Source organism: Rhinopithecus bieti, unplaced genomic scaffold (genome assembly GCF_001698545.2).
Source record: "Rhinopithecus bieti isolate Rb0 unplaced genomic scaffold, ASM169854v2 scaffold_1673, whole genome shotgun sequence".
NCBI classification, from domain to species: domain Eukaryota; kingdom Metazoa; phylum Chordata; class Mammalia; order Primates; family Cercopithecidae; genus Rhinopithecus; species Rhinopithecus bieti.
This window is the reverse complement of record NW_016804690.1, coordinates 6,429,825-6,450,035: the sequence shown is the minus strand read 5'-3', so window position 1 is coordinate 6,450,035 and position 20,211 is coordinate 6,429,825. Positions and strand designations below refer to the sequence as shown.

General features: G+C 41.7%; 1 protein-coding gene across 3 annotated transcripts in view; it reads left to right on the top strand.

Moving 5' to 3' along the window:
- The window catches only part of TGFB2 (transforming growth factor beta 2), a 97,722-nt gene that overhangs the window by 10,176 nt on the left and 67,335 nt on the right, over positions 1 to 20,211 (top strand). For 2 of the 3 annotated variants that reach the window (XR_001885089.1, XM_017870017.1), the window contains exon 2: positions 7,570 to 7,653. The exons of the other annotated variant lie outside the window; for it this stretch is intronic. Coding sequence is in view for 1 of the 2 variants with exons in the window: in XM_017870017.1 (XP_017725506.1) it covers positions 7,570 to 7,653 (84 nt within the window). In the remaining variant the exon portion in view is untranslated. The remainder of the gene's footprint in view (positions 1 to 7,569; positions 7,654 to 20,211) is intronic. 3 annotated transcript variants of the gene reach the window in all.

Here is a 20,211-nt window from a genome sequence, read left to right as displayed (position 1 = left end):
ACCACTATTTCATGTGCCACTAACAAAGAAATATCACTGCCCATTTAACTATTAGTTATGACATTAACTAAATATCACTGCCAATTAACTTGGCCATTGATTACAAGAGAGAATCTGGATTTTAGAGATAATAGAATATGAAAAATATATAGAATCAGTGAAATCGCATAAATGCTTGTGAAATGAAAGAATAGCAGTCTGTGTGCACATGGCATAGCGTGTTGTAGCAGAAGTACATGGAAAATGAAATTAAGTGGAGGCATGACATCTGCCCTCAGAAACGTTTTCTGGTTAATGAATGTTAGGAGCCCATCTGTGGAATCAAGAACAGGAGATGCACATAGTATATACTCCTCCCAGCCAGAGTCTTGGAAATCAAATTTTTTTAAATTTTATTTCATTTTGACATCTCAAGATTTGCCATTTGTTTCACAGGGTATATAAAATTTTAGGGGATTTTTTTTTTTTTTTTTTTTTTTTTTTTTTTTTTTTTTGAGGCAGTCTCACTCTGTTGCCCAGGCTGGAGTAAGTGGCACAGACATGGCTCACTGAAGCCGCCATCTCCTGGGCTCTAGTGATCCTCCTGTCTCAGCCTCTAGAATAGCTGGGACCACAGGCATGCACCACCATGCCTGGCTAATTTTTTCAATTTTTTGTAGAGTCAGAGTCTCCTCATGTTACTCAGGCTGGTCTTGAACTCTTGGCCTGAAGCAATCCTCCTGCCTCTGCCTCCTAAAGTGCTGGGATCACAGATGTAAGCCACCACACCCAACCGGGAAAAATTGTTTAAACTATTTGAACTGATCTCTGAAGGTGCCTATGAGTCACATAGTACTTGCCTGTTTGTTTTTCTGGATCCCAAAGTCCAAAATCAAAGAACAGAGGGGATGTTGCCTATAAAAGGCTGACATGCAGACGGGACTTCTGTGTAATGCACTTCTGGGGCTGATTTCGCTTCTTCCCACAGGTGCCTTGCCTCTCATCACCTCCACCAGTTGAAAAGAAGCCAGGACATTTGAAGTCAAGGCTGAGGCAGCTCAGGCCCCTGTGGTTACACTCACGTAGACCTCATTTCACCTCTACGACCAAGAACTGGCCACAGCCGCCTCTTAGCTGTCAGGCAATTCATTTTAAAGGAGGCTTTAGCAATAGTATGACATTACAGTGTAGAAATCTAAAAAAGGAAGCCTGGTGCAGTGGCTCACACCTGTAATCCCAGCACTTTGGAAGTCTGAGACGGGTGGATCACCTGGGGTCAGGAGTTTGAGACCAGTCTGGCCAATATGGTGAAACCCTATCTCTACTTAAAATACAAAAATTAGCCGGGCATGGTGGCAGGCACCTGTTATTCCAGCTACTCGGGAGGCTGAGGCAGGAGAATTGCTTGAACCTGGGAGGCAGAGGTTGCAGTGAGCCGAGATTGTGCCACTACACTCCAGCCTGAGAGACAAGAGCCAGACTTCATTTGAAAAAAAAAAAAAACAAAAAACAAATCTCAAAGAGGAGGCTGGATGAGAAGAAGGGGAGGGGCTGGCCAACAGTCACTGCAGAGGGTTTGAGGAGTAGAAATGATATCAGAGAGGGGAAGCCACACTAAGGCCTTGGATAGTTGTTCACAGTGCAACATGTTCACTCAGTGAGTTAGCATCCTGGCCTTCCTGGGGCAACCCAGTAACACCACTTCACTGGTGTGGAAAAACATTGCTGTCCAAGAGGAACTGAATTCACTGGCTTTAGTGTCTGTTAGGAGGGAAAGCCTCATGGTGCTGAGAAAGCGATCCTCCCTGGGCCGGGACCATCCCTTCATTCTCTCAAATGAAGGCTTGGATTTGTTACTGCCTGATAAGTCAGAAATGTTTGGCTTAGATGTTCTCTTAACCACAATGACTTGAGGAACTTAAGGCAAATGGAAAATGCTTCCTGGATATTGTGAAGTCCAAACCTTCTGGAAATAGTTTGAATGCATTTCCATCCCTCCACAGGCAGCTGTTTTTCTCTCACACTAGCGTGTTCCACTAACGTGTCACTGTCCCTCAGGCCTTTCAAGCTACCTATATGTCAATAATTATGAAACAGGTTATTTCTGAAGAAGAGACGCTGCGTTTCTGAAGAAAAAGTCACAGAGGAGCTATTTAAGAATAATGCTGGTCTTTCAGAGATGTTGTTTCAGGAAGTACTGTAGCATCTTTTTGGTCTCTGAAAGAAAAAGAAATGTGACTGTGACTTTGGCTTGGTTCATTTTCCTTTTCTTATCTAACCCACACCACACTGACAAATACCACATCTGTCTTGACAAACTAGTTTGCAAATAACTATTCATTCATAATTTTAGGCTGTTGTAAGAATCCTTGTTTGTTACTTCATCTTGTGAGCAAGAATGCAAAATTTGGTTTTCAGAAAGATACTGAAATGACCGCAAGTCCACTGGTCTTTGCAAATCTCTCTATCTGAAAAGATGACTGTGTACTTTTAGTGGGTTTTCAGAGCACTAAAATATTTATTGTTGCCAAAACATAAATGGGAAGTTTCTGGGAAATATAATTTAATTTTAAAGTTTTGGATTCATTTCAGTGTTGGTAATGTCAAAGCTTCTTAGACCAAGTTTATCAGGGATTTTTCTGTTTACACCAGATGTAGCAGTAACTTTGTCGTTTCTTCTATTTCAGTTTTTAAAAAATATGATCATTTATTTCCCTATCTATTGACTTAATCTCATTTTCACTTATTTTCACTTTTGCTTTGACATCTTATGGCGATATGACTGAAGTTGTTTCTACTTCTTTTATAGTGAACTCTTTTTTTATTATTTTTTTTTGAGACAGAGTCTCGCTCTGTCACTCAGGCTGGAGTGCAGTGGTGCGATCTCAGCTCACTGCAAGCTCTGTCTCCTGGGTTCATGCCATTTTCCTGCCTCCGCCTCCCGAGTAGCTGGGATTACAGGCGCCCGCCACCATGCCCAGCTAATTTTTTTTTAGTAGAGACGGGGTTTCAACGTGTTAGCCAGGATGGTCTCAGTCTCCTGACCTTGTGATCTGCCCACCTCGGCCTCCCAAAATGCTGGGATTACAGGCGTGAGCCACCACGCCCAGCAGTGACCTCTTTTAATAAAACTACTGGCTTAGAAACTCCAAAAAAGTGTGAATGACTTATTCTGATTCTACTTTAGAAGGAGAAAGAAACAATCGCAGACCGAGGACTTTTCTGTGCAAAGGATGGGTGGTTTGGTCAAGGAACAGTCCCCCCGGAGGTCAGTCAGGGCTTTCTGTGGGAAAACGTTTCTACATTCAAGTACATCCTTGGCATTTTGGGCTCTGCAGGTTAAAGAGAGGGAGACAGAAAAAGGAGTGCTCCAAACCTCCTGACTCCTACCTGGAAGTAGCCAAGCAGAAGCAAAGATGAATGATAGCCATGACCTCAGGCTCTGAAGCAGCAAGTTCCACCTTCAGATGTGTCTGTTAAACTTCACCACCCTGGGTTGCTTGTACCTGTCTTCACTGTTTTCTATCTGAGATATCTTGAGGCATTTTTAAAACATTAAGTTGTCTTGAATAGTAATTTAGTCACTCATTTGTATCTCTTCATAGTATTAAGCCTTAGGTTATTATGTGTGTTAACTACAGTCACTGATCAGATCTCTAAGTCCTGAACTGCCACGGTTCCACCTACTAAACTTACACTTTTCTTCCACGTAGAATGAGGTGACTGGTGCTAGTTTGTCCTGGAGAGAGAGGTATTTCAGAAGAATTCCACTGTCAGAAAATATCACCATCAATAATGAAACTATGTGTAAAGTCATGTCTAATTTATTAACTGTTTGTCACAAGTACTCAGATTATAGAAAGAGGGTCTTGATCCAAGCTGACCCTGAAGTGTTATACATTTGGATCAGTTTTCCCTTTCTCAGTAACATTTGCTGAGAATTCTCCAAGAAGAGTAGAAACTCATTGTAGTTCAGTGTTGGGAGGAATAATTGTACCTGCTTACAGAGTTGCTATATCACAAGAGAGATGCATTGTTTGTTTGTGTGGAGAGGCTGGAGGGATTAGGGCAGGAGTTTATTTGATAGGGAGTTTAGTTGTACATTTGTAAGACATCTAATTTTGCTTAAGATACCATTGCAGTAAGAATGGTTTATCTCTATCCTATAGACAGTCACACTACACAAAACCACTACCTACTCAGAACAAATAGCCCTTATGAGGGAATAATTTTTCCTTGATTCACCTGATTGGATTGTTTTGAGGTCAAATGTGGTTTTTTGAAAGGCCTTGCTAACCTGTAAGGCACAATAACCTGTACCAGGGTTCTCAAATTTTACCATGCAAAATAATTACTGATGTACCTTTGTAAGGGAAGATTCCCAAACCTTTGTCACCCACCCCAATTCAGATTATAATTCAGTCATTTTAAGGTGGGCTCCAGAAACCTGCATCTTGATAAGAAGGCTAGGTAATTCTTGTGCAGTTAGTTCAGAAACATACTCTGGAAACACTGTGTATTTTTGTTTTGTTGCTTTGTTTCTTAGCTGTGTCATCGCAGGCAAAAATAAACCCCAACATTTTTATAGTTAATTAACTTCATAGTCATTTAATTACATTGTAAATTACCCATGCAAAGTTTTAATTCTAGGACTGTTTCTATTTTATGACTTTTGTTACCCATAGTCCTCCATCATACATTAGTGAGTGCCTGTGTTTTTCTAAAATATTATGTTTCTCACATGGACACAGTGAGGGGAACAACACACACTGGGATCTGTCGGTGAGGAGCGGGGAGGGAGAGCATCAGGATTAATTGCTAATGCATGCAGGGCTTAATACCTAGGTGATGGGGTTGATAGGTGTAGCAAACCACCATGGCACACATTTACTTATGTTGCAAACCTGCACGTCCTGCACATGGATCCCAGAACTTAAAATAAAATAAAATAAAATTTGAAATAAAAAAGTTATGTTTGTAAGACTATACATGCCTCAGATTTTGATAATTGTTTACATTTCTTTGTTACAAAGCCTTTTTGCATATATCCAAAGCCTCACTGTTCTAAACAGAGTGTATCCATACCTCAGTGCTGCTTCAATGATGTAGATTATTGAAAACTGATTTTTTTTTTTTTTCTTTTTTTGAGATGGAATCTTACTCTGTCGCCCAGGCTGGAGTGCAGTGGTGTGATCTCGGCTTACTGCAACCTCTGCCTCCCGGGTTCAAGCAATTCTTCTGTCTCAGTCTCCTGAGTAACTGGGACTACAGGCACATGGCATCACACCCAGTTCATTTTTGTATTTTTAGTAGAGAGGGAGTTTCACCATATTGGCCAGGCTGGTCTCGAACTCCTGACCTCGTGATCTGCCTGCCTCAGCCTCCCAAATTGCAGGGATTACAGGTGTGAGCCACCGTGCCCGGCCTGAAAACTGATTATTTTAAAACTAAGGTTTGCTTTCTGTGGACTGAACAATCATTAGCATCCTTACATCTCTATCTCATTCATGGTCTTAACCTCTAAGGCATTGGATCAGCTCCCTGTCCTCCCGCCTTGCTTAAAAATGAAAAAGAAAGGAAAGAAAAGAAGGGATTTTAGTACTGCTTTATAGCGAGTGAAAGTAAACCAAAGGTGCGTGCTTGAGAACTGCAGGCTGGAAACTGCAAGTGACAATAATTACCTCACGTTATTCCCACACAGACTTCCTATGACCTCGATGACCTTGGGATCTGAATTCTGTTTAATAGAATTGTCCCTCTTCTGCACCACGGCATCCACTGGCCTGAAGAAGGTGCTGTTTCCCAGGAAAAGCACTTAAATCCCCCCAAGAAATGCATAGGGCCATAGTTTCGAAGAAAAAGTATTGCTAACCAAGTGACTTACTCTACATATTCTGCCTTTTCTGGTTGTATTCTTTGAGATTTTTATTTAAGATAACTTTCAGCATATCTTTTTAAAGGTCAGATATGAATGAGAAAACTTTGTTTGACTTGTTAATCTTGTGACAAACAGTTTATATGCAGTGTAGCTTCCTGTCTTTGCTGACTGGTTATTTGAGGGAATTTTCTTCCTGTAAGACTGTGGAGAAGCCTCTAAAAATAAACAGCATGGTTTCTTATTGGTGGGAACATATGTGAGCAGATGTCAGCTGGAAGCAGCATATGGTGGCAACATGATAGCAGTATGTGCTTATAGAATCCCCACTGTTGGGTCTCCGTCTTCCATGCCACACTGGCCAGTCAGAGCCCCATATCTCAGTTCAAGAGTGTTCCACCTAGAAGGTGTAATCCACACATTTGTGAAAAATATGCCACTGGGATCTTGATAGTGGGCTGAATATTGGACATGGTAAGTTCCAGAGTATGGAAAAAGTCTCTGTTATCCATTTAAAATTGAGTGATAAGAGGCACACATATAGAAAATAAAATAAAATAAAATCAAGAGAAGAGTCCACAAAGCCTTTGTCTTGTGTTGAAAGAAGTTTTCAAGTCAGGTCTGAATAGTGGCAGTGTTACTTCTAGAAGACATGCCCTATAAAAATGAAAGGTGCAGGGACTCAATGCATGTAAGGAGCCAGGAAAGAATGACATTCATACCAGGCCCTAAAAGGCAGTCAGGGCTTCTTTTGTCACACAAGTTTGACAACTGCTCATATTCCTTGACCACTGTTTATTTGTCAGTCTGTTTTAAATATACCATCTCATTTCAAGTTTATAAAAACCCTCAGGGGTAGGGTTATGTCTGCCTCATCTTACAGACTTCCCCATGGATTCACAGGAAATCAGTGACAGAACAGGGGTTTGAATTCACATCTTCTTCTGCAAAAATTCTATATTTTTATTGACCCTACCACCAATAGAAAAGTTTTGAACACTCAGCAATATTTTCTCTTCAATTTGAGGTATTTTAGGGGGAGAGAGGATGTACTTTCTTTTCTAAGAATATGGTGGGCAAAATACAAATTGGGTTGCTCTTACTTTAAAGAAAGCGAAGTTCAAATTTTCCAGATGTAATAACTGTCGTGGAAGATGTGTTTAGTCCATTTCAGAGAGCTCTAGCTTTTTAAACTGTAGGTAAGTAGCCCCAAACCAATATTCACTTGTAGTTTTGACTGATTCAAGAAGGAGTTTTCACATGCAGGTTAGAAATGATGACAGGTGGTTTTAAGAACACTGAATCTAGGCCAGCCAAATGAAAACCAAAGTTTTATTCTTAATAGGTAGGCTGTCTTTTGTCAAAGGAGGTCAAAGCCTTTCTTATTCATCTTTAATATAAATCAAGGTATTTATTTTACTGTTTCAGTTATAAATTGTATGCTGTTATTTTAACATTAGAACATGCTAAAGGGAAAACTGAATTCAGGAGTCTGACTGCTGGTTAAGGGATGTCAGAAGATCTGGGACTAGAATCTGGAACCCTCCTTAGATCCTCAGTGTCTAATCCCCTGGCCCCAGGTAGCAGGGACCTTATATCTGGGGAAATGATAAGAACATTCAATGAGTCCCTCTTCTACTTGAATCTTTGTATAGTTCTGTGCCAGGCATCTCTTCAGTAAAATAGCTAATGACTGTGCTTTTTAAAACTCCTAGCTGTCTGCCCAGTTGTTACAACACCCTCTGGCTCAGTGGGCAGCTTGTGCTCCAGACAGTCCCAGGTGCTCTGTGGGTACCTTGGTGAGTACACTTGTCTGCTTTATTCCTCGTTTGACATAGTTATATCAAATCCATCTTTAGTGTTTGTCTTCTGTGGGGAACTTGCCAGGGGCAAGATGAGATTCTGAAATGCAGCCTTGTAGTTAAGCGATCACTAAGGTGCCTAGAATTTTTTTTAGTAAGAGTTTACATGAGAAAAACTGATGAATAACTTTGAAGTAGTACAATGACTATATTTCAGCATGTAAAAGAATGACTTGTGGGGATGAGATATGTGTTCCAGGGGTCACAGAGTGATTTGTCATACACCTTTTCTGATCCCCATGGAGGCCACTTTCTGGAGGGTTGGACAGCATAGCCTGAATGTCAAGAGGATGTTCTTTTTTAATATCTTATTTGTATCCGTGTTCTTGTTCTTGACACGTAGTAGTTGCTCAATTAATGTTTCTTGTCCTGAACCAAAGTTGAAAGGAGATTTTCTCTCCTTTAAGGTTCTAGAGCAAGCTTGTCCAACTCTCGGCCTGCATGCAGCCCAGGATGGCCTTGAATGCGGCCCAACACAAATTTGTAAACTTTCTTAAGAAATTATGCGGTTTTTTTTTTTTTTGCAATTGTTTTAAAGCTTCTCAGCTATCGTTAGTGTTGGTCTATTTTATGTGTGGCCCAAGACAATTCTTCTTTCTCCAGTGTGACCCAGGGAAGCCGAAAGATTGGACGCCCCTGCTCTACAGGGAGACCTGTGGGGGAGTTACGCTGCTGATTATCTGTGGCCTTTGTACTGACATGACTGGGTTGCATGAGGAAATGGATTGTCATGGGTAAGGCCCTCAGTTAACGGGACCTGTGAGCTTGCCACTTGCTCAAACTGCTTAACCCTGACCCTCAGAGCAGGTGCAGGCTCCCCAGAGCCAGCACCAGGTGTTAGGCTGAGGGGTACAAAAGCCAGAGGTCTTCACTCCTTTCCCATTGGGAACACTGATTAATTCAGCCATTTATTGAATGCTTACTATATACTGGACAATGAGTCCACAGCAAAGAATAGAGCTTGGGCGATCCCGACACTCAAGGAATTCAGTGGCTAAAGTTATCCCTGAACCATGCTCAAGAAAAAAGGAAACAGACTTGCAATCGTCGCACTGGTTCACTGCATATTTTTGAGGCCCTGAGAAGGTTTGGATTATGTTGATTCTAAATGTGGGTGGAGGTCCCGGCTAGAGACAAAAGAAATGTTTTTATTATCCTAGGAAAAGCCTAGGTCACTGGATACCCTATTCTGCAATGTATCATGCCTACACATTGTTGCTTAGAAATCAGTATAGTTTATTTACAGTGGCCTAAGCTGGGGTTTCCTAAAAAAGAACTTATTCTGTTGAGAATATACATTGATTTTAGTACAGAAAGCCTCAAAGTGGCTAGAAGCTGCAATGTGAATAAAAAGAGTGAAAAGTTTAATCATGCCTTTAAAGCTCCCTTTTGTGAGTCATTATGTTTTGTTTTATACTCTAGAATTCTAATTTTATTTCACTAGCTAAACCAAGGAGTTAAACATCTGGACTTCCCCCGCTCCCCCTCCCCCCACCCCCAGCCCCAGGCTAACTGGCTATTTGGATTTGGAAAGGAAAACGGGAGGGAATGAGAGAAGGAAAACATTTGTTGAATACCCACTATGTCCCTGGTACTTAAAGCACATCATCCTAATTTTCCCCACATTGGTTGGTCAGGGAGGGCCAGAATGACGATCCCCATTTTTTAGGAAATTGTGGTTTGGAGAGGTAAACAGCTTGTCTTTGGTCGCAGAGCTGGCTAGTGACAGAGCCAAAATCTGAATTCAGGTCTGGCCTGGATGCCACCATACACAGAGACCCCAAACTTTTCCCCATTTCTTTGGCTTTTCCTTTGGAATCCTGTCCTGTTAATTTTGTAACTTTCTTGCCTACTACTTGGGATTAATTTCCTTTTCATCTTTTCCTCCCATAGTAAACAAAGTGAGAGGCCTACCCTGGTTTTTTGGGCAGTTTTTCTTCTCAGACACTCCTCACTTGGGGTTATTTTCGGTCACTTAATTTCTGCGAGCTTCTCTCTTCCTTTGGTGAAAAAAACATTGGAAACCCACCCTGCTCCTCAGCGAGTCAGGGAAAATCAGGAGTGTCTGAGGGTGTGGAAGGGGAGACGGGGCGCAAGCTCCACATAGATTCCCATACAGTGGGAGGCTTTTCCACCTTGCGCAGCTCGCAGGCTCTGGAAAAACCCTGCAGACCCCTTTCAGACCTTCATGCAAGGCTGCTGAGCTGTGGGGCTCTGCATTTTTTTTTGTCTCTGTTCTTAGAAATAGTAATTGAGTAAAAATGTAAGTGAGCGTATGCCAGGGGGCAGGCATCCAGGGTCAGGGTGAATTTCTCCATGCTGAGTGTGATTCTGAACACTCGTTAAGTGAAGTTGGCCGGTGCCAAGCAGCTCCAGGGCCATCCCTGTCACCTTGAGTGAACCGCCTCTCCATTCCAAGGAGATGTTGGGAGCGGCTGAAGGGAGCGTGAGGCCTGTGGCGCCTCTTGCTTTTCTCACTCTCTAACCTGGGTGTTGTTGATAACGACGTGTTCTGACACTGACAATTGGACTGGCAGTTCTGGTGCTGCATCAGCTTTAAATTAAATATCCTGAAGGAGAAAATAGTCTATGCTCCTCACAGCCCATGTGACTGCGAAATCAGTTTTCTCTTTTCAAGCTTATTATCCCCAATAATATTGGTTAAGATACGGTTAGCTTGCCTAAAGGTTTTTTCCTATTAAGACATAACAGTAGAGATAAGTTTCTCTATGAAGGAATGGATTAATAGTCATGAAGGCAAATATAATTTTTTTAAAAAACGTATTTACTAAGAGGCTTTTAAGTAACTTGATTAAGATTTAAAGTGTTTCTCTCTCTCTCTCTTTTTTAGAGACAGAGACAAGGTCTTTCTCTCTGTAGTCCAGGCTGGAGTGTGATAGCATGATTATAGCTCACTGTAACCTCTAACTCCTGAGCTCAAGCAATCCTCCCACCCCAGTCTCCTGAGTAGCTAGGACTACAAGTGTGCACCACCGCACTGGCTAATTTAAAAAAATTTTTTTTTTTTTTTTTTTTCAGAGACGGGGTTTTACTATATTACCTAGGCTGGGCTCAAACTTCTGACCTCACACAATCCTCCTGCCTCAGCCTTCTGAAGTGCAGGGATTATAAGATAGGAGCCACTGTGCCTGACCCGAGGTGGTGTTTCTTAAAGTGTGATCTGCATTTCTGTCTCCTGGGACATCCATTAGATTCCTTGGCCCCATTTCAGAGCTGCCGAGTCAGAATCACTGGGGTGGGTGGAGCTGAGGACTCTGCACATTTTAAACAGGCACTGCAGGTGCTTCTGACCTCACTAAAGTTTGCAGCTGCTCAAGTCAAAGGATGCTCTGATTATGCACATCTGTTTACTCAGTCCTACCACATGGACGGATTCAGATCCAGTGGACTCTCTGTTTGATCAGCTGGTCCTTCAAGTGTGACCCTGAACCTACAGCCCCTGTGGAGTTTTTGCCATGTGCTTTCCATTTTCCCAAATGAATGCAAATATTGAGGTAGTTATTAATAGTATCACACATACCCTCTGCTCACTGTTCTTCATAGAGGAACAAGTATGCAAAGAAGTAAATTAATCATGTGGGTGGGTGTTGGATGCCTAGTTTGGAAGTTATGTATGGGAGTGAATTTCTGCACTCAGATGCCTTCAACTGGGCAACTGTGGAGTGGGGAAGGGACTTTCAAAGCTAGTGTTTAATGCATAAGTGGCACATATCATGTATAAGGTAATGTGTAATTCCCTGAGGTAGCGTTTGGCCAGAGCACTGCTGACCTCTTGATGGCCTGAATCCTGTTCTGAGACATTCCATGGGGTAAGGACCTAGCAAACAATAGAATGTAAACTTTACTATCTCAGCCAAACTCAGCTTTGGGTAACTGCAGGGTTCTCTTTCCAAATGGTTTTGTTCAACCAGAGGCATTACAGCAGGCAAGAATCTTACCAACCTATTAAGAAGCAAAGTTAATGATAAATCACCTGGTATTTTCTTTGTGCAACCCTGTACCTCCTGGTATTCTGATGTTTTTGAACCACCTAATACTTTGAAGCCAACTGTACAGTATGGATATTCTATAACTACTGTAGATTTTTTGGCTACTGAACTATTTACAGAAATATCCAGTTCTCGTATGTGGTCTGCATCACTAAATAGCCCACATCGCTATTGAAGTGTGAGAAGAATGACTTGATAGTATTCATTTTACTTCCCGCATAAGTCTTCAGTTAAAAGAGCTGTACATTAACTACAAATATAGATATAATTTTAAGATAAATGTCAAATGCATAGAGACCATTGGAAGAGAAAAGTGAAGAGAGGACATTCATTTTTTTCTTCTTCTTTTTGAGATGGAGTCTCGCTCCTTACTCTGTCACCAGGCTAGAAGTCAGTGGCCCATGTCAGCTTTCTGCAACCTCCGCCTCCTGGGTTCAAGCAATTCTCTTGCCTCAGCCTCCTGAGTAGCTGGGACTACAGGTGCATGCCACCACGCCCAGCTAATTTTTGTATTTTTAGTAGCGACAGAGTTTCATCATCTTGGCCAGGATGGTCTCAATCTCTTGACTTTGTGATCCGCCTGCCTCTGCCTCCCAAAGTGCTGGAATCACAGGCATGAGCCACCGTGCCTGGCCGAAGAGAGGACATTCTTATGATGTATTAGTTCATTCAACTGTATTTATTGTACTTTATTTTATTTTGAGATGGAGTTTCACTCTAGTTGCCCAGGCTGGAGTACAGTGGCGTGATCTCGGCTCACTGCGACCTCCACCACCCGGGTTCAAGCAATTCTCCTGCCTCAACCTCCTGAGTAGCTGGGATTACAGGCACACACCACCACACCCGGCTAATTTTTCTATTTTTAGTAGAGAGGGGGTTTCACCATTGTGGCCCCACTGGTCTCAAACTCCTAACTCAGGTGATCCACCCTCTTTGGCCTCCCAAAATGCTGGGATTACAGTCATGAGCAACCGTGCCCAGCCTATTCAGCTGTATTTATTGAGTATTTACTTGTGTCAGACAGCAGTCTAGCTGCTAGTGAACTGAATAGCAAAAATCCTTGTCCTTGGGGAGCTTACATTCTGGTGGCATAAGATAGATAATTAATAATAAAGATGAAATAAGAATTTAGAATTGGATAAATGTTTTGCAGGGGAAGTAGAGGTTGGTCATGGGGATGAGGAGATGAGGTGCAATTTTATATAAGCTGGGCATGGATGCATTTGTTAGGAAGGCAGTGTGTGTAAGCAGACACTTGAAGGAGGTTAAAGAGTAATCTGGGACTAGCTAGGGAAGGGCCTTCTATTCTGATCTATTCTGACAGACGGAATAGCTGGTTCTGTTGTGGCATGTTCAAGGATTGTGAAAAGGATCCTAGGGAGAGATTAGAGAGATAACGAGGGGTAAGTGATGTGGGGCCTTGTAGGCCATCATCAAGTATGTGGCTTTTCCTCTGACTAAAAGGGAGAGAAGAATGGTTTTAGCCAAAGGGCCATGTGGCTGTTAAGAATGTTATGTCAGGCCAGTTGCGGTGGCTCACACCTGCAATCCCAGCACTTCGGGAGGCTGAGGCAGGAGGATCATGAGATCAAGAGATCGAGACCATCCTGGCCAACATGGTGAAACCGTCTCTACTAAAAATACAAAAATTAGCTGGGTGTGGTGGCGGGCGTCTATATTCCCAGCTACTCAGGAGGCTGAGACAGGAGAATCACTTGAACTCCGGAGGTGGAGGTTGCAGTAAGCCAAGATCATGCCACTTCACTCCAGCCTGGGCAACAGAGCAAGACTCCGTCTCAGAAAAAAAAAGAAAGAAAAAGAATGGTATGTAGAATGGCCAAGGTGGAAGTAGGAAATTCAGTGAGGAGGTCTTTGTGATACATCAGGATGGCACTTTGCAACTGTACTTCTATAGCAAGAATCTCAAACAGACGTGCCTTATGCTGAGTTTTTTCTTTACCAAATAGTTTGATAGGCAGGCTATAGTGGATTTTGTATTTAGGAAATATGTTTCTGTTTGATGGTTTTTAGTTAATAGTCCTTAGTTATTGGCAACTCACCCCCTTCCTTTCTGAGGAGAAATCAGTTCTGCAGCCTTCTGTGTGTGAAAATAATCCCTTGGGTCTCCCAACTTGTGCTCACCCATGTGGAATGGCAGCTACTGGAGTTCATACTTGCAGTGAGGCCTAGTCATGGCCTTCTTTGACATCATGGCCAGGGACATGTGACACTGTACCCATAGCTGACCATACTTTGGCCTAGGAGAATGTCAAACTACCTTTTCCGGTGTGAAATAGAAAGTCAAGCTTGGAAGGATCCTTCTTTGGATCTGTCCAGCTGTGCTCTGTGCATGTAATAGAAGGGCTTTTACCTAAACTTTGAACTGAGGTCATAAGCCAGAGAATTTGTAAAACTATGTCTCTTATCAGTCAAAAAGAATTTCTGTTGGACTAAAGTTTGCTTTCTAATTCTTAAGTTTTGAACAGGAAGACTTCACACTGGGTTGCTGATTTTATTTCTTCATCCATCTGTACAAGAAGCATCAATTAAGCCTACTGTGTGCCAGGTGATAGATGTAAGAAAACTGCATAGATCCTGTCCTCAGGGAGCCTGCATTTAGTGAGGAAGTCAGGCGGACCAAACCAACCAAACAGAAACAAAAAGCCAACCCTGTGGTTAATTACAAGGAAAGCATCTTAGAGGCCAGAAAAAGAATTGTGCAACTTGGCCAAGTGGTGAAGGAAGCCTTATTGGGGGAGATGGTATTTACCTCTTGAAAGATGACCTTTGAGATTGTAGCTTGGTAGTAATCAAGCAGCAATAGAAAACTGTTTATGTTTTCTGGAAGGAGATTTGCCCCTTCATGTAATTTCTTTCTCTGTGAGTTTGCATGGCTACTGTCTTAATGAGTCATGAAAACCAAGAAATGCTTAGTGTGGTCTTTGAAAAAATTGATGTATTCTTACAAGGAAACAACTTTGAAATACTGAGACTAGAGAATAGGACAATATGGTTACATCAAGTATTTGTTATTCAAAGTTGATATATTAAGAAGACATAATGGACCTATTGTATGTAAATAACCATGTGATGATGTGGTATACTGGGACTCTGGAATTTGGCATTGTTTTATAAGCTCAGGGTCACTGTCTAGAGCTTTTCTCTCAATCTCAGTGAGTGATAAACAGCACAGGTTTCTCCCATGTTCATATAGATGGCCTTGTGGGATGGCTGTGGCTCTGTTCCATGAACTCTTTATTCCAGGACCAGGGCTTAGGGAGCAGCCCCTAACCCGGGCATGCTGACCTTATGGCAGAACCAGGAGATGTGGCAGTTGTCTTTACCCACATTCCATTGGCCAAAGCAGGTCACATGGCCACACATGATTTCAGTAGAGTAGGAATTGGGTACAAGGGAGAGAGGCTGTGGGGATGGGCCTGGGGGAGAGGGACAGCCAGCATTTTGAACAAATGATACAGTCTACCACAGTATCTGTAGAGGTGGAGGAGTTGGGGAACAGAGAGATGTTTCACCCACTTTAAAAAACTTTCTGACTGGGTGTGGTGGCTCACGCCTGTAATCCCAGCTCTTTGGGAGGCCCTGTGGGAGGAATACTTGAGCCCAGGAGTTTGAAACCAGCCTGGGCAACATGATGAAACCCCATCTTTACCAAAATCATAAAAAATAGCCGGGCCTACTGTGGCACGTGCCTGTGGTCCCAGCTATTCAGGAGACTGAGTTGGGAGGGTCACTTGATCCCGGGAGGTGGAAGTTGCAGTGAGCCAAGATCACACCACTGCATTCCAGCCTGGGTGACAGAGGGGAGACCCTGTCTCAATAAAATAAAATAAAATAAAAATAGATAAATAAATTAATTAATTAATTTAAAAACAGAAAAGAAAAACTTTCTATTTTGTGGATATGACATGATTGGATCCACACTATTGCTGTATCTGTGGGAATATGGAGCACTTTATTGAAATATGAATATGTACTGCATACTTGGTTGGTTTTATAAGACATGCATGTTATTTCCCTCAATTTTCATTAATGCCATTCTCCTCCAAGCAGGATAAGTTTATCTGTTTTAAAAGGCCCTGTTGGCAGTACCAGGTTTCTAAAGCAAGTCCTGATACATTATATGGAGTTTATGTATGTCCGACAAACTCGGAAACTCAGGCTTACCTCCAAAGCATGCAGGGATATCTTTTAGCCTTAGGTCCTAGATTGTCACTCTGGTCCTGGTATGTCTAACAGTGTCTAGTAGATGTTGTCCACAATAAGATTTCAGGGTGAGTTTCCATGAGGGTCTGTAGATGTTTAGCTGTTTGCCAGAAGGAGCGTGGCTTTCCTGTTTCTTATCTCTCTTGTGAGAGTTCCATGCCATCTTAAACATTGTATACCGTGTAGTTCCCTAGAACCCCATCTATAACTTGAACCTTAGTCTCTTGAGAATGACCCACCAGGTTGATTGTTTAGAGTCATGCTCCTACCTGTTGTTTCCAGTGAGCAAACTGGAAAGTAACCCTGCCTGGCATGGGGCATCTGCTGTGGAACCCTCAGCACAGTGACAGTGATCTGCTCTGACCGCCCCTGAGCATGCTAGGTAGCTCAGTGCTTGCAAGTTCATAAATAATTATCCCCACAGCCTATTATTAGTAGCAACAGATGCTGAGCTTTTCCAGCCTGTTCTCGGGGTCAGTGGTGGGAAAGAGAAAAAAAAAAAATGAAAGCATTGTTTTGCACATGGCTGGACATCTGTATTTCTGAATTGCCCTGTTGTGTGTATGATGCAACTGCTGGAGCTGTTTTGCTGAATGTGAACTTTGTCGACCGACTGGAGTCTAAATTGGTTTTGGATCCCTCTGAAATCTAAATGGTCAGACCATATTTTTCTAATATTCAGCTGGATTGTATCTTTGCTCTGAAGTGGAGCTGACTTCTTATGTGTTCACAGTGGCAGCAGGGGTTGCTTCTCTGTTTTCCTGGTCTGTGTTGCTTGTTTTCCCAAGACTGCTGCATACCTTGTCCATTGTCTATACTCAGGAGACCAGGAAGGTAACTCCCTGTGGAACTGTGGTCACTAGGACTTCAAGGATCATTAACTCTAGTGTTATTGTTAGGAAGAGAGCAGATTGTTTTTCAGAAATGAAACAGGTGAAGCACCAAGAATAGCTAACCTACTACATGGTGCACTGGTACCATGGCAAAGACTTGGACTTGGGATATCCAAGCACTTAGGTTGTTTGTTGGGACCTTCGACAGTCAAGGCTGATGTTTCTGTTTGGTAGCTGTAGTGCAGACATTCTCAACTTCACTATGTATCAGAATCACCTGGGGAGCACTTAACATATTACTTACATTACTCAGGCCAGAGTCCACCTCTAGAAATTCTGATTCCGTTGGTCTGGAGTGGGACTTGGTGTCTTTAGTTTTAAAAAGTTTCCCGGCTGGGCACAGTGGCTCATGCCTATAATCCCAGCACTTTGAGAGAATGAAGCGGGCGGATCACCTGAGGTCGGGAGTTCAAGACCAGCCTGACCACCATGGAGAAACCCCGTCTCTACTAAAAATACAAAAAATTAGTTAGGCCTCATGGCACATCCCTGTAGTCCCAGCTACTTGGGAGGCTGAGGTAGGAGAATCGCTTGAATGTGGGAGGCGGAGGTTGCAGTGAGCCGAGATCGCGCCACTGCCCTCCACCCTGGGCCATAATAGCAAAACTGTCTCAAAAAAAAGTTTCCAAGGAGATTCTAATGTGCAACTGGAGTTGAGAACCTGTATTTTGGGAGCTTACAAAGCTTTTAATAAAACTGTGTGGCTCTGTCTAGATATACATGTTATGTTTTGAATGAATTTCTGCATGAAGAAAAGACATCTATTTGGGTGGTGATGTTGATGGATGGGGGCAGTGGATCCTATCTTTTATAACAATATGATTAGTAATAATAATACCTTTCAGTTATGGAATAGTTATATTAGGCTCCGGGCTAATCTCCATATTAGCACTATATATAAACACTATTATTATTCTAAGTTTTATAAATAAGGAAACTGAGGTTTAGTCACACCATGTTTAATTTCCTTATGATCACACAGCTGTCTGACTCCAAAGCTCATCTTATTCATTACTCCTCCAAGATGATAAATTTAGATTTAAATATGGAAAATGTGGATTAAAGAATGAGAAGTCTAAAAAGGAGAATCCTCTGAGTGAGAACCATATGCATCTGTATGTGTCAGGGAATCATTCTCTTCTGATGAAAGGAAAAAAAGATATGTCTGGGTGTGTTTCTTTTTTTCTCTTAAATACAGTATTTTTTTCCTAAGAACCTGTGAAAGTTCAAGGCAGGCAGTGGAACCCAAGGGCTTGCATACTGGTATTGGAATTAAGCAGTGGTCTCTGAACTTAGTTCATGCATGCCCTTCATGTTTCCCATTAGAAGAATGAAAATAGCTTATATGAATTTATATGAAGGATGAGTGTATCCTTACACTTATTTTCTTGTCTAGGCTGGGTGATAATTAGAGTGGGCAACATAAACTCCAGTGTTTTCATTTTGTTCCCTGAATAGGACAACTGTTTTGCTGTTGCTTTTGTTGTTGGCAGAGTACATACATCTTACTTAAATGACTGTGTTAATTCTCTAATGCCTGTTAAAAGATTAGAATAGTACCAGCACCTATCAATAGGCAGGATCCTGGAAATTCCATAGCCAATTCCTGATAGGTCCCATACTTATGAAGGAATGTTACAGTTGAGGCATCCAATAAATATTTATTAACTGAGAGAGTGAATGAATTTTTGCATATGTGTACCATAACAGAAATAGCATCCTGCGTATAGCTAAGGACTTCTTGGGAAATGAGAGTGATTTTAGTCAATTGCTATGCTCCCAGTTTCTCCACAGGGCCCCTGTGTTCTGCTAACCAACTCCTAATTGCCTACCAGAAGCAGCTTTCTGTACACTAAACATAGCAATATTAGTAGGCTTTTTAAAAATCTTATCATCACAAGCTTCTGTTTATATCTCTCAGCCTTGATGAAAGGAAGCTGACTTTTGCTTTACTCGAAGTAGCATTCTTCATATTACAAGTTAGAAAAAGTTCTGTTGTCCCCAGGGCACATAAGGAACAGGAGAGAAGTTGCTTGCCAGCCCATGTGAAAGATGAGAAGCCCAACTTGGATGCATTCATGTCCCCTGCTACAGGGACACCTGGATGAGACCCTGCTCCCTCTGTGAGTTCAAACTGCTGTCACTGGAGTTATAAAGGGACATTTAGGCTTGTGTTCTTGGGTCTGTAGCCAGACAGCACAAGTATTTTTAGGGCTCTTTTTGTCTCAATTTGATTTCTGCTTGAAACTTTAACACACGCAGACTTCACTGAAATACTTTTAAACTACTCTCTGGGTAGTGTAGGAGGGGTTGGATTAGTACTACAGCCTTTAAACAGTTCAAAAAAAATTTTTTTTTATTGCTAAATATCCAACAGGCTGAACGGAGGAAATTCAAGTCTAACCCTGGAGGGACCCCTGTTTAGTCATCTGTCTAGACAGACGAGTTCATATAATGGGCCTCTCTGTTTCTTTCGCTTTGTATAACAGACGGTGGTCCCTTCCTTTAAACTTTGTGAAGATGTCAACCTTTGGTTCTTTTTATCCCAACCTGCTGTTGATAAGGCAAGAAAGTGACTCACACATGAGCCAACAGTGACTCTTGAGTGTGACAGTTAGTCTTACAATCGAGTAGAAATAAAACATATGCTTTGCATACAGGGGACCTGGGTAAAATCCTGACTGTAACATCGGGAAAGTCAGTTACCCTTTTTGAACTTTATTTTTTTTTTTTTTTTTTTTTTTTTTTTTTTCCTAAAATGAGAGTTAATTAAAAAAAAAGACAAAAAACTCAACATTACTTCTTAATGATTCTTCAAAAGAAGAAATTATCTAACGTATAAAATGTTTTCACATGGTAGAGGCTGAGTAAATGATCATTCTTTCATTCATTCAGTCAGTCATTTTAAGGTGATCATTGAAGCTTTTAACATTTTTGCTTTCTTATTCTGAAAACCATAGAAAAAATAGAAATTCTAGCCCATATTTTAAATTTCATGTCAGCATACATTGAGAACAGCCAGTGCTTTTTTTTCAAAGTCTAGAAAAGAAGAAAAGTGGTACCAATTTCTGTGAGAGGAAGACAATATTAGAGATAGTATTTTAAAATATGGGATATCAGGAGAGGAGGGAGAGCATCAGGAAGAATAGCTAATGGATACTGGCCTTAATACCTAGGTGATGGGATGATCTGTGCAACAAACCACCATGGCACACGTTTACCTATGTAACAAATCTGCACATCCTGCACATGTACCCCTGAACGTAAGAAGTTGAAGAAAAAATATGGGATATCAATAATTTATATTCGTAAGTTGAATGTATAGAATCAAAGGGAGGAATGGTGGTTGCCAGGGGCTGCGGCAAGGG